This window comes from Clytia hemisphaerica, unplaced genomic scaffold (assembly GCF_902728285.1).
Source record: "Clytia hemisphaerica strain Z4C2 unplaced genomic scaffold, Clytia hemisphaerica genome assembly, whole genome shotgun sequence".
Classification (NCBI taxonomy): Eukaryota; Metazoa; Cnidaria; class Hydrozoa; order Leptothecata; family Clytiidae; genus Clytia; species Clytia hemisphaerica.
In genome coordinates, this window is record NW_027103394.1 from 972,191 (window position 1) to 986,483 (window position 14,293).

Consider the following 14,293-nt stretch of genomic DNA (forward strand, 5'->3'; position numbering starts at 1 on the left):
CCCCGATATAGTACGTTTCAGTCAAAATCTGTCCGACGCTTAAAAAATATTTGAAGAATTATGAATCTAGGGTCTTACATGCAACTTATATTTGGTTCAAATCTTAGCCCCTTCAGTTCAGTTCTTATTTAGCTGAGCAAGCTGGCAGTTGACCCCGTGAAATAGAATAAATTAAAGACTGTCTAAATACCTACATTACTGGGCTTTCCATGTTAAATATTGACGGCTCTGTATCGCTATTGCTCAATTAAGCAGAGCTGAGTATTAGAGGCTGGCACGCAACGTTTTTTCGACGTTTATTTAACGTTCACAACGTCCATATAACGTTAGATGAACGTTGAAACAACGTTTTGTGCCAGCTGGGTGAGTATTAGAGGCTGGAAAAGGTAGACTGAAATAAGATTTCGCGATTGGGTTAAAAAAACAAGATTTGATGCAATTTTAATACTCAGAGGTGGGAGGTTATCAAAAGATTTTTAGTAAGAAGGCGAATGGGAGAAGCTTACAAGGTGCCCGAGAGTAACTTACATTAATTTTGACGGGGGTTGAATTTGGCAAGTTTTTTGCAAGAATCACTAAATTAAATCCCCGCCAAAAGAAAATTTATCATTCGTCAAACTAAAATCTACGCCGATTCTTCATCATAGAACACGGCAGCTTTGCGAGACGAGCGATTATACGTTTTGGTGTTACTTATCTTTGGTGTTGGTCGATTTGTTCGTATCTATTTTGTGGGTCGTTGTATCACCTTTTAAATTGGAAGAAGTTGTTACTGATTCAAGAACTGTGAGTATAGAACCTTCATATTTTTTACAAGAAAGGCGTAGAACAGGTAGAACATTCGGCTACGTTTGGAGGGGGTGTACCGATTTGTCGGTCGCAGATACTTCATAATTACGACTACATGAATGTTGAATCATCATCGTGGTCTCAACCTATCTTTTGTAGTTGCAGTGCCGTAGGAAGCATTTCCATATTGGGCGGGGGGCTGAAGTTTAATGACACCGCGAGGGCTAACCATGGTTAGGCCCGAGGGGGGAAATTTTGAAAATTTGAGCTCTAGATTGCTTGAAAATGCACTCAATTGTGACAATTATTACAAATTAAAAAAGAAAAACTTTTCATTTTGCAAAATAACCATTTTTGAAAAAATTATTGGGGTGGGGCATAGCCCCCCTTTCCCCCCGGTTGCTACGGCACTGAGTTGCACTCAAACTAAATTGCACAATAGATATATTTGTAAACTTTCCTGAGAGTTTTCTTATAAAGAAAATGTGTTTTGTTAAACGACTTCTGGTTTTCATTCTTGAGTTTTTCTTTTCTTTCGTAATTTATTGACCTCAATATTACCGGTGTAATACTTACTGACCGATAATGAGAAAACGATGTTCATTAAAAAATGTTTTTTTTTTGGTTGCTGGTGTTGTTGGATATGTTGTAATTTTTTGTTTGTGTTTTTCTGTTTTCCCTTAAAGGCTTTATTTTTACATAAGTGTTCCCGTTTCATATCAGACACATATTTTATATCAGGACAGTGTCTGCCTATTGTTATATTATGCTGATATAAGCAAAAAATTGTTTTTCTTTTCCTCTTTCTGACCAATCTTGCTCCACATCTGTGTCAATCCAATGTGAAAAAGCTTGTGAATTAAAATTAATGAGTAAGCAAACGATATCACTCTTATTTAAAAACAAAACCTTTACTTATCTTTACCATTGATTCTGCAGTATGTTTTCTCTTGGGGATAACTTTTGCTGGTTTTGTGTTCAGCTGTTAACCATTTTCTTTTTGAGGTTTCTGTCTTCATCAACAAGATCTACATGCCCACCCCTACATTACTCTTTTCGTGCTGTGTCATTTTGTGTCAAGGCTGAATAACTGAAATTAATATGGATTTTTTAGGGGTATTTGTTTTAAATTTCAACCTTTTTTGTGTTTTGAGGTCCCGGGGGGGGGGGCACTCCAGGTAAGTGACCTACCGGACGTGCGGCCCTTAAGGGTAGGATTTTTGGACTTTGGAAAGTGCACTGTAAGGGTTGATTTTTAAGCAAGTGAGAAAAAGTGCACTGTAAGGGTGTAAAATTTGATAAAATACCAAATTGTGAGGTAAAATTTGAGAAATTTCAAAAAAATTTGCCCTGACAAGGGTCCGATTTTAGAGACCTAATTTTTGGCCGAACGTATGGTCGTTTTCAAAACCGAGTCCCCCCCCCCCGGGTTTGAGGTACACTTAAAAAGTTAATTTGGGTTGATCTTTACCTGGGAATCCTATTTACTATTTAGGGAAGTCGATTTTGATGATTAAACAGTTTAAATGGGTATCATAATATCTATTAGCCAGACTTTGTGATATTCTGTTCATCTTGGACTAGAGTTTTAAGCTAAACCATTATACTGTATTACAATATGTTCGTTTTTTGACACCTCTCTCATCATAATGTTAGCTATCGCAATTTCATTCCATCTTTACAACGAAAACCTATCAGACTTTCATCCACTTTAGAATAGCTACTTTAATGTTGGGAACTATACAGTTTGAATTCCTCTCTTTTGCCTTTATCTTCTTCATTTAAACCCATGGCTAAAAAATCTCACCAATTGACTTAGACATGATTGTAAAACTGTTCCGTTTCCTTGAAAGTTTCGTGCAAGAAGGAAAGACAGTGTTCGTTTTTGACACCTCTCGTCATAATATGACCATCGATCTCATTCCGTCTAGAAATGCTCAAAAGCATTGTGTCTTTCCTTCTCAAATCCAATAGACCTTTCAATATACATAGTATGGATGTTCTAATACATCTGAGACTAAAGTGTGTCTCATTCCTTCATTCATCTTAGTCTAGACCTCGAGGCTTAACCCCGAGGAGGGGGGGTACTAGGCTTGCGAGTTGACGGGTATGTCCGAGCCAAAAATAGAAAATTTGTACCCCTGCTGAGAGACTGTGAAAAAAGGACCTTTATGGCTCGCGCATACCTGGCACCCATCTTGCCCAAGTACCCCCCCCCCACCGGAGACTTAACCATTATATACTGGGACTATATTACAATATTTCGTGCAAGAAAGGGTAACATGTTCGTTATATTGACACCTCTCATTATAATAACGTAGCTATCAATTTCATTCCATCTATATAACGAAAACCTATCAGATTCTCATATTCCGACCACTATCACTTTACTTTCAAATATTTTTCTCCTCTCTGATTGTTTTTGAATTTGTCATATATACTTATATACGTCTAATGAAATTTGAAGACGTTGGTTATTGTTAACTATTTTTATATACATTGTGTCCAGACAATGGTGTGGTGACTTTTTGGAGGTGACATTCATGGATTGTTTGATAGTTTGGTTCTTTTACATTTGATTGACCCAAGAAGAAATTCAATTTTGGATGGAGGAAATTGAATCATTTTCTTCGATGTGCTCGTTGAATAATGTCCCCACCCCCCCCAGCGGTTTGCGTGATTGCGTGGAAATTTTTAAAAAGCTGCGTGAAACAGACATTGTGTGAATTTCGATAAAAAGCAATAGACGATATCGGCTTTACATGAAAACTCAGATTTGACCCCCGAGAATTACCCACAATGCTTTGTACGGAAAAAAGTTCACGGTGAAATTTTCCCGCACAAAGCACTAGGCGGAATTCTCGGGGGTCAAATCTGAGTTTTCATGTAAAGCCGATATCGTCTATTGCGTGATTTTGTTGTTTCAACGTTCATTTAACGTTATATGGACGTTGTGAGCGTTAGATAAACGTTGAAACAACGTTATGTGCCGCCAGCTGGGAGGGGCTCAATCTAGTGAAATGTATTGAAATGGGAAAACAAGACTCTTAAAACCACATTTGAGATGGCCCGTATCCTACTTTTAATGTACCAACGGAAATATCGACTTAGCACAGTTTTAACGGAAAAGTAAGGTCTTTAGTCTTTTAAATGAAGTGAAAATTACTCAGTAAATAACACTCTCCCGGACCAATATAACAATTTGTTTAGCACAAGCAGGTAATCAATTAAACAGTTTTAGCAAATTTGTTTTTTAGGATTTCAGTCCTGAGAGATGATTCTTGAATGTTTGCTTTATTTGACTGGCGGACTGGAAGCGGAAATGAATTGTCCAATGCACCACTTCTTTTATAAGAACACTCAAAAATTTTTAGCTTTGGGATCTTCTTCAGTTTTTCAGATTTAAGCCTAAAAATGTTCTTAAAATGTTCTTATTTTCTCCATTTTGTGACCTTTTTTAACCCATTTTCCTAAAAAATCGGTTGTTTTCGAGTCCACAAAAGCCTTGAAATGTTCTTTAACTTGTTCTTAGCATTTTGGCAATCGAAGCCTTATGTTCTTATATAGTTTGTTCTTAAAAAAAAGCGTGTAACAGGGAATGAAGTGAGACTCAAAAATGCCAAGAAAATGAGAATAAACTAAGGATAAGCTGGAATTGCTGAATTTCAAGAATTTTAGGAGTGGCTAAAATAAGAATAGGATAAGATCAATTCGACTCACAAAGTACCGAAAATAAGAACAGCCGAGTCTCAACAATTAACTGGTTCTTATAAACAAAGTGTAGCACAAACAACTTTTAGCTTTTATGAACCTTTGGATTGACTACGTATATTTTTTTATAAGAACATCTAAAAATTTAGAAGCCTTCGGATGTTCTTAACTTGCTCTTATATAGTTTGTTCTTATAAAAAAACGTGTATAAGAATTAATCTGACAATCTGACAATTTGAACAACTCCAATCTCAGTTTTTCAAAGTAGGAAATAAAATATAATCAAACACTATGAAAACTCTCTCTGAAGTTGTAAAGTTTAGAATCAAAACATTACAGTATAGTGAAAGAAAAATATTGATCTGAAATGAAAATATAGATTGTAATCAAATGTTTGATTGATTAACTATCCAACACCGACATTGAAAATCAGTCATTGAAAGAGGGACTCGATTCGATCCAATTTTGAAAGTTTAACCAATTATGTACTGTATATATACCAATTTCTGTCTCCCTACTTCAATCTTATTATTAACCTGGAAGAAAATAGATTCCTTATGTAATATGAAAATGACGAGTTAAGGTATAGCAAGCCCCAATCGGATTCAAAAATCGGATTCAATTTAAAGTACCTTCAATGCAGTGTGATTCGTAGGGGAAATTCATAAAATCTTCCGTATTTTGGAGATTCTAGATTCAATTTGACCAAATGATAGATAGGTTGATTCTTGCTTATTCGAATTCGAATGGGGAATCTTATTTTTTCTGAATTACAGAGGAATTTGAATCATATAAAGTATTTTAAGACGGCGGACTTTAAACAAGTTTGAATTATAGAAAGATTCGATTAATAGAAGTTCGAATAAGCGAAAGTTTACTGCATTTTATACCAAAAATAATTTGATAAGTATAAAATCATTTCTTCTTTTTCCCGGCCACATTGTCATCGCCAAACAGGTTCCCTTTTCAGAGAGATAAATGAGAAAAGGTCTTAAGGGCTCATATTTCCCGCATTTTTTCTTGACACATTGGATATATTTGCCAACAGACTCTGAATCCGGCCCTGCTCCGCGCTTCCCTTTTCAGAAGGATTAAAGGTCTTAAGGGCTCATCTGTCCCGCTTTTTTTCTTGACACATTGTATATTACATTAGCCAACAGACTCTGAATCCGGCCCTACTCCACGCTTCCCTTTTCAGAAGGATAAAAGGTCTTAAGGGCTCAACCATTCTAGGGTGTATCTAAACACCGATATGATGTTCAAATGATAATATTATCGAAACACCATGAAATCAAAACAATCAGTCAAAAAGGCTAAAATATCCTATGAGATTGATTGTTATTTTTATGAAATCTTTCATTTATTGTACATTTTATACACCCTTGCTTTATAAGAACAAACTATATAAGAACATAAGGTTTCGATGGCTAAATTATTAAGAACAAGTTAAGAACGTTTTAAGGCTTATTGCGGACACCTGATTTCTTAGAAAAATGAACAAAAATGCTCGCACTAAATGATGAAAATAAGAACATGTTAGGAGCATTTTTAGGTTCAAAAAGTCAAGGCTTCAAAGATTTTGGATGTTCTTATAAAGAAACGTGTATACATCCCTGTTTTATAAGAAGAACCACAATTTGGATGCGGTTTGGCTTAGTTCTTGTTTTTTCGATCTGTTCAGACTTGGACGTTCTTCATGTTTTCTCAATGCACCTAAGATTTCTTATTTAGGGATTGATATTGGCTGCTTTAAGTCGTTACCTGCAGTAGCAATTCTTCTAAATCTGAGTCTATAGATTGTTTTTCGATTTAAGTCAAATTCCATTTTCAGTTTCTTTATAGTTTTTTTGGAAAAAAATATAAAGACGCTATTGCATTTAAATATCTGCATAATTCATCAACATTTCAAGAATATATGCTAATTTGCTGTGTGAATCCATTTTCCGTCTCAGAGGAAAAATCTTTACTTTGACAACTAGTTCTTATAAAATTGTTCTTATGAATACTGTTTGTGATTCGACAACACAGAACTCCTTTATAAGGATTGGTTCGGTGACTGCGGATCGATTCGCTCTATGGAGCAGAACCATCAGTCATGAAAATTGACGAGAAGAAAGAAAAAACGATAGAGAGAGAAATATCATTAATAATAGTGTTATAAGTTCAAATATGTTTAAGATTTTATGAGATTCAGATGGTTCACTTTGTGGTGAAGACGTTTGGTTTTTCGTCAGATTGTTTTTGTCAAAAATCTTTTCCAGATGTTCTTTTTTTTTTATCCAAATGTTTTCATTGAATTTGATTTGATTTTTTTATCATTATTTTTTTTACATTTTAAAATCATCAGAGGACAGTTAGTTTATAGTTATTGAGGAGCTGGCTAATTTCGATCAATTTTGAGTTAGAGTTGACAAGATTTTATTTTTGACGCATTTTGGATTTTTATTATAATTTTTTCATCATTATTTTTAAATCATCTCAGGGGACATTAGGACATGCCTTATTTCATTCAATTTTGAATTTCGACGTTTTTTGGGATTTTTTATCGACGTATGACTAGTTCGGACTTTTTATCATTGCTTTTTTATTTTGAAATTACCAGAGGATCTCATGAACGTTTGGCTAATTTCCTACAATTTTGACGCAAGGTTTTTTTATCAGATTACTTTTGTCAAAAATCTTTCTTCGAAACTTTTTTTGAATTTGATTTGATTGGAACTTTTGAAAAATATTTATCAAGGTCAAAATGACACTTCATATGTCAAGAATTCCTGTTAAATTAGAATGGTGACGTCAAACTTCTACATATAATAGTCACAAATGGCAATCTATCTACACGTCTTTTTTTATTAGGAACATTCAAAAATCTTAAAGCCTATTCGGATGTTCTTAACTTTTTTAGTTTTAAGTCTAAAAATGTTCTTAACATGTTCTTATTTTTGCCATTATTTGAGTATTGTTGTCTATTTTCTTAAGAAATCGGGTGTTTTAGAGACCGTTAAGCCTTAAATGTTCTTAACTTCCTTAACATCTTGGTCATCGAAGCCTTATGTTCTTACATAGTTTGTTCTTAGAAAAAAACATGTATATCTCAATTACAAAGATTTAGTATGTTGTATGAATTTACTGCCAAACAATTAACTCCAATCCAATAGCCGATCATTCAGCTACTTAAGAGTATTTATATAATGAAGCTACATTGTTTTTCAAAAAATGTCCATTTTTGGATTTCTTTAGCGAAGTTATCGGAATAACTTCCTCCGCCAGGATATCTTAAGATACATTCTTTTTTTCACAAGAAAAAATTTATGAGAACAATGAGGCTCAAAATTGCCTAAAAATAAGAATAATTTAAGAACAATTCCGAGGCTGGTATTACTCCATTTCAAGCAATTAGGGGTCAAAGTAGTAAAAATTGGGTATAAAGCCTGAAATAACTTAATTTCACCCTAAAAATAAGAACAGGATAAGAACAATTTGAGGCTCAAAGTTTAAAAAAATAATAACAGCCGAGCTTCATCAAAAATCTACTGGTTCTTATAAAAGAATTGTAGTATTTAGTATTGGCTGACTGAGTGTAATCAATCAATCAAAAGAATCAATTTTGAGCATTTTTAAGGAAATCACAAATATATCCTCAACAACATTGTAGCAAGATTGAATTTTTTTGCTGTCTAGTTGAAAAAATGAAACAAATGACATAAGAAATACTTGAATAACTTTCGATTTTTCTAGAATAGGTAGTGCAGGGTTAATTTTCACTATTGTATATATTCGTGTTTGATAGGCTGCGATTAGACAATAGCTACTTTTACGAATTTCGATATCTCTTGTTTACGATCTGATTTATCAAGATCATTTGTATCACAAGAAAAATTGAGTAAATCACCAGGGTGGGAAAAGTATATTTCACACCTTATAACGTGAATGATTTTCTCACCCAGGAAAATTTTGTGCGTCAACCATCGACTTTTCACTCTGCATCATGGGGGGGGGGTATCTCTGTCTCGCGTGCACGAAACCAGCGGTGTCAGGACAGCACTAGGCATTCCGACTTTAAAAAGGAGGAATTCCTACTTCGTAAGGAGTTGGACCCATTCACCAATGTGGAGGGCTCATATCCTCACATGAACTTGCTTTTGTACGGAATTATACGGAAGAAATTTCCCACTACCGTAATTCTTGTTTGTGGTTTAAAATGAAGATTAGATTTAGAATTGATGATTTAGATACAAAATTAATGGACGGCGTTCGGTCATTAAAGAGACTTATACAATTAATTGATCGGTCTTTCTCTTTCATGAAGATCGACTCAACTGCTATACACCCAATCGAAAGGTTAAGCTTTTTGTCGTCATATGAAATAATGGAATGCTGCCATCTTGTCTTTTTAATTTTCGATTTGTTTTGGCGTTTTTGTTGTGTGTTACTTGTGATGAATTAGAGTTGCTCTCTACATCTATTTTCAAAGGGAATTGGATTTTCATCAAATAAGGGAGCTTATCGAATAAAGGAGCGTCGTTTATGGGAGTTTATTGTTGAGGTAGGCTTTCAATATTATCGAATAATGGAGCATATCGAATAATAGAACGTCGAATTAGAGAGCGTCAAGTGTATAAATAATAAAATAAAATGATTTTGAAATATGTTAACAGACGAATTCAGAGCAAAAGGATTTCGTGTTAGAAGTTTTAGATCAGTTATAAATATATAAAATATTATAAATATAATCAAAAAGAAAGAAATTGAGATTAAAGAATCATCTTTGCTGATATTGACCCTTGTGCACTTTGGGAAGCTTGGAAAATATACCCTTAAGGACAGCACGTATGGTAGGCCATTTACCTTAAACCCCCCCCCCCCCCGGGCAACGAAACAATGATGAAACAAATTACAGTCGACTTTTGCTAATTCGAATTCGAAAAGGGAATGTTATTAGTTCGAATAACAGAGAGATTCTAATTGGAGAAAGTACTATTAAGGGTCGGATACAGGAGGTAGGCTTTCTTATTCATGGAGGGTAATTATATTCCATATAAGGTAATACGATAATAAAGTTCACTCTCCTCCATTGGTTATAGCCTCCCTCTGTATCCGACCCTGCAACAAGTGGTTTCTCCTTGACGGGGACTGAAAACAAGTTTGAGTTATAAAAATACTCGAACAACAGAAGTTAAAATAAGCGAGAGTTTACTGTAATCAATAAATCTTTTGCGTCAATAATAGTCTTCGGAGCAGTAATTGAGCAAGAAAGTATAACTTTTCGAAGCGTAATATTCCAAACCAAAACTAACAGTTCATCATCATGAAATACCAATGACAAAATTGATACACAACATGCAGAAACAAGCCTTGAAGGGATAGTCAATGTTTGCTTGAGAAAGCAGTGTCTAATACCATAATTTTATGATTAACCTCTCACGTAAGCTCAATAAACAACGTCTAAGCTCAAACGTGTAAAAACAGTTATAAAATCCTACATAGTGTGACATTAGGAAGAAAATATATATCTGATGCAGTCGAGGTTCTCCAATTCGATTTTCAAGGCTAGTGAATTTTCATTGAATAAGGAAGCATGTCGAATAGTAGAGTGTCGTTTATGAGAGTTTTTGCTGACGGTAAATTTCAATATTATCGAATAATGGAGCGTATCGAATAGTAGAACGTCGAATAAGGGAGCGTATCAAAGAGTAGAACGTCGTTTATGAGAGTTTCTTGTTGATGATGGCTTTCAATACTATCGAATAATGGAGCGTACTAAATAGTTGAACGTCAAATTACCAAAAGAATGCCAACTGTATCTTAAAAGCTTTAGTAAAACTTTTATGTGAAGATTACGAAGTTCAGAGCCTTTTAAAAAGTATATTTTAGATTCTGAATTTTTTGAAAATGGGTAAGGTTTTTTTGTGCTTCTATTAAACTACTCACTACAACATCTGATGTATTTTTGCTTAATTTCTGTGTTTTGTTTTTAGAGAATCACCAAAAAATACTCGACTAAGGGCACTTGCAAGAATTGGACTGAAAAGTACTTATATATTGGGTATTTGGAGTTGAGCATATCTGTAATTTTGAATCTTGAAGAAAATGAATCCGAATTTTATCAGGAAATTTTTTGACGAGCTTGGTCCTGAGCATGACTTGAATAAATATCTTTTCAATGCACCATCAACAACTTCTCCTCAAAGACAAGAGAAAATGGTAAGTCTTTTATTTGATTTAAACTTTTAAAACCGCCGTTCATCATTCATTTTTACTACTAATCTATTTCAAATATCAAACCTTAAACGTTATGACACTTGCAGGGGCCCCTTGCAGCCCCGATGGAAAAATTTTGAGGCTTGGCATGTTCTTACGATGTTCTTAATTTTTCGACGAATTTCAGCCTCGATGTTCTTATAAACTGGGTTCTAATAAAAAAAAAACATGTAAAGGTCCTAGCACCTTTTGAAATCTTTAACCTCAACTTTCTAAAACATCGAAATAATTTGAGATCAAAGCCATATTTCGGTTGAAACGATGATAATTATCGCAACATACCAACCCAGCTGGAACACAACGTTGTTTCAACTTTCATCTAACGTTATATGGACGTTGTGAACGTTAAATGAATGTCGAAAAAACATTGTGTGCCAGCTGGGAAATATCACTATAAACCAAGACAAAGGGTTGACAAAATTCAAAATGTATAGAAAAGTTAAAGAGGAAGTTATTCGCCAAAACAATTGTAAGGAGGTTTCAGATCCTATCCACCAGAACGCGTTGTATATCACATTGAGGAAATAGTTAACTCATTAATAACCAAGAAAGATAATTCAGCTTTAATTAATTAACAATGTCATTTACCTAATTAAACAGATTATTCATGTGTTGGTGTGTTGTATAAACTTATTTTCTAGTGGTTTAATGACAGCATTTTGCTTTCTTTGATTTCAATGTTACCATTTCACTGCTGGCTGTTCTTGTCACGGTAGACTTTTCAGCTTGCACACAACGTTGTTTCAACATTTATTTAACGTTCACAACGTCCATATAACGCTAGATGAACGTTGAAACAATTTTGTGTGCCAGCTGACTTTTGAGGAAACCTTAGACCGTCAAACCAGAGATTTGGGAAAAGTCCGAAGGGTTAGATGGAGAGTGCTTTGAGTTTTTTAAAGCAAAAAAAAGTGAATATAGCAAAAAGTATTGTTGCTATTGTTTTCGAAAATCCGCCAAGCTTCTGATTGGTCAAGTGCTGAAATTCTATTATAATGTCACGTGACTTAGGTAGGATTTCCTACCTAACCACGGCACACTTTTCAGCCAAAGTACTCTATATCCAGCCCTTCGGGCTATATAGATTTGTGCTTTAGGGTCAATTCAGAAGAAAAATTTGCTCAAAATGTTCCCTCTGTTTTGAGGAAAAAGAAAAGATTACAGAAAAGTCTATCGATGGACGTATATTGTCTTTCTTGTTGATCCTAGCTTAAAACCATATAGAAAAATTTATCTTTTCCAGATCCTGCTATAACCTGTATAAATCAAATTTCATATCTTGACAAATAACAACAAAAATCAAATCTAATCTTAAATATTTGCCCTATCTAATCGTTCGATATTACATACTGTATTTGTCATATGCTTCGAGTTTCGTTACTCCGTACTTCTCGGTCGATTTATTTACTGTTTCATATGTGTTTGTCCATTCTCTAAGGAATTGGGTGTTTTGAGCCCACAAAGTATGAAAATGTTCTTAACTTGTTCTTAATATTTTCGCCATCGAATTCTTATGTTCTACAACTGTTTATAAAGGATCAATAGCTTTTACAGAGAACTCTCGCCAATTTGAAACCGAACAAGGAATCTCGTTTGTCCAAATTACAGAAATATTTGAATCCTAGAAAGCATTTAGCCAAGGTTTTCCTTTGACGAGAATGGATAATTATTAGTTCGAATTATAGAAAAATTCAAAAAATAGAAGTTCGAATTAGCGGGAGTTCACTGTATCTTATAGATAATTTCACAGTCGCAAAGCGTAATGGGTAATCAGGACTTACTATTGGTTCTGTTTTATTAAAGTTCTTTGGCCAAATTTTTGAAAAGTTTTGAAGATGTTTGTGCGTCTAGCCAACAGAAAGCCGTTATAGAGGCGCAATCAGTCCTGATTTTCTGATTACCCATGATCCACTTCGGCTGTGAAATGGCCTATGAAGTGACGTAAGAGAGAGAGAAGTATCATTGCTTCGGGCATCACATCGAGTTTGTTTATTTTCTTTGTCTAATAGAAGTGAAGGTATCATATCAAAGTGGTTTCATCATATCATAACATAATAAAGAAACGAGATACAAATATACCCCTAGGAAGTAAACTTGAACCTATGACATGTTCATGATGATATTTTAAAAGTGCTTCTGACATATTTTTTTAACGAAAGTAGGGTATTCAATTTCTTTTGAAAGTTCATTCATTCAGGCTTGAAGATGTATGCAAACTTTGAAGTGTTGCCAAAATCGTTGACCTTCTCAGCTTGAGTAGGGTTGTCACAGTTATTTGAGCCCACACCTTGATTTCTAATGTACCGAGGCCAAAAATTATTTTTTAATAACAATGCGGGTTCCAATAAGACCCTCCTCCAAACGTCAGGCCCTTTACTTTGGCAGGCGCCGCGGCAGCGGTAGGGCCGGTCGGGCCATGGCCCGACCACTTTTTTTCAGAGTAAAGAATTTTTTTTGGAGTAAAAAATTAATTTTTCAAATGTTTTGAAAAGTCAGTTAGAAAAAAAATTGAACTATGACGAACATAAAGAAACATTAGAGACTCACTATCCCTGATTGATATTGCCAATGAGTTTGTTGAAGTTCAACCTGAGCGACTAAATATTTTCGGCAAATTTACAGAAAACGATTTGTAAACTTCGTTTTATTTCAGATATTTCATCCATCTTGACTAATCATTGTATGAATATATTTTATACATTATCATTTAAGGCTCTACAAAACACAGTCTAACATTAATAAATTTGCTGACTAGATTTCTCTTTGGAACAAATTTTATGGATTTGTGAAGATATCTTCTTCAAGAAAAGAGGCTGTTTTAGCCAATCTAGAGGAGTGAGATTCGCAAAATTTTCTAGCCCCTCGGCGCCAACCATGGTGGCGCCTCCTTAGACACTATATTATGTGGCCCGACCACTTAAAATGTCGAGCCGCGGCGCCTGTTTGGTCAGGCGCTCCGAATTCGCGGGCACCTTTCCGTCGAACAACATCAAAAGAATGTCCGTAAAGTCCATCCATAATGTTTAAAGTTAGTTAGTATCTCATCTTACTGAACTGTTATTTATAAACAGTCAAAGTCTCCGTAACTCCAAATCGTACAGGAATTGCAAATCTGTTACGGAGATTGGTTTACAAGACATTGTTAACTGAAGGGACCATAAACCTCATTCGAATTAAGGAAACATTAAAGCTATGGAGGCTCGAGTTATGGAGATTGAATGGAATGAGTTCATGGTAAGTCATACTTGTGTATATCATAGATATCTTATATAAAACACTAGATAGAGCAATTTGTTCAACCAAGCAATAAATCCTGAATGGCGTGAAGTGTCGTCGAAAGATAGGCTTGATCGATCAAATTACCAGCACCGAATTATGGTCTACTTATCAAAGATTATTTTGTTTAAGCTAGGGCGGAGTAGCTCTATCTAGCGTTTTCTATAAGATATCTGTGGTGTATACCAGTCTAGACATAGCATTTCATGCACGGAAATCTTTTAATTGTATTACGGATTTGAAACATACCTTTCAGATT

At 34.7% G+C, this 14,293-nt stretch overlaps 1 protein-coding gene across 2 annotated transcripts in view; it reads left to right on the plus strand.

The window, feature by feature from the left end:
• Positions 1-708: 708 nt before the first annotated feature.
• The window catches only part of LOC136824905 (zinc finger CCHC domain-containing protein 24-like), a 31,551-nt gene continuing 17,966 nt past the window's right edge, over positions 709-14,293 (plus strand). Inside the window, exons 1-2 of one of the 2 annotated variants that reach the window (XM_067080882.1) lie at positions 709-786; positions 10,476-10,701. In XM_067080882.1, the coding sequence (XP_066936983.1) occupies positions 10,588-10,701 (114 nt within the window). In that variant the 5' untranslated portion in view covers positions 709-786; positions 10,476-10,587. Of the gene's footprint in view, positions 787-10,475; positions 10,702-13,937; positions 13,993-14,293 lie in introns of those variants that run through there. The other variant, XM_067080883.1, reaches the window with a different exon arrangement.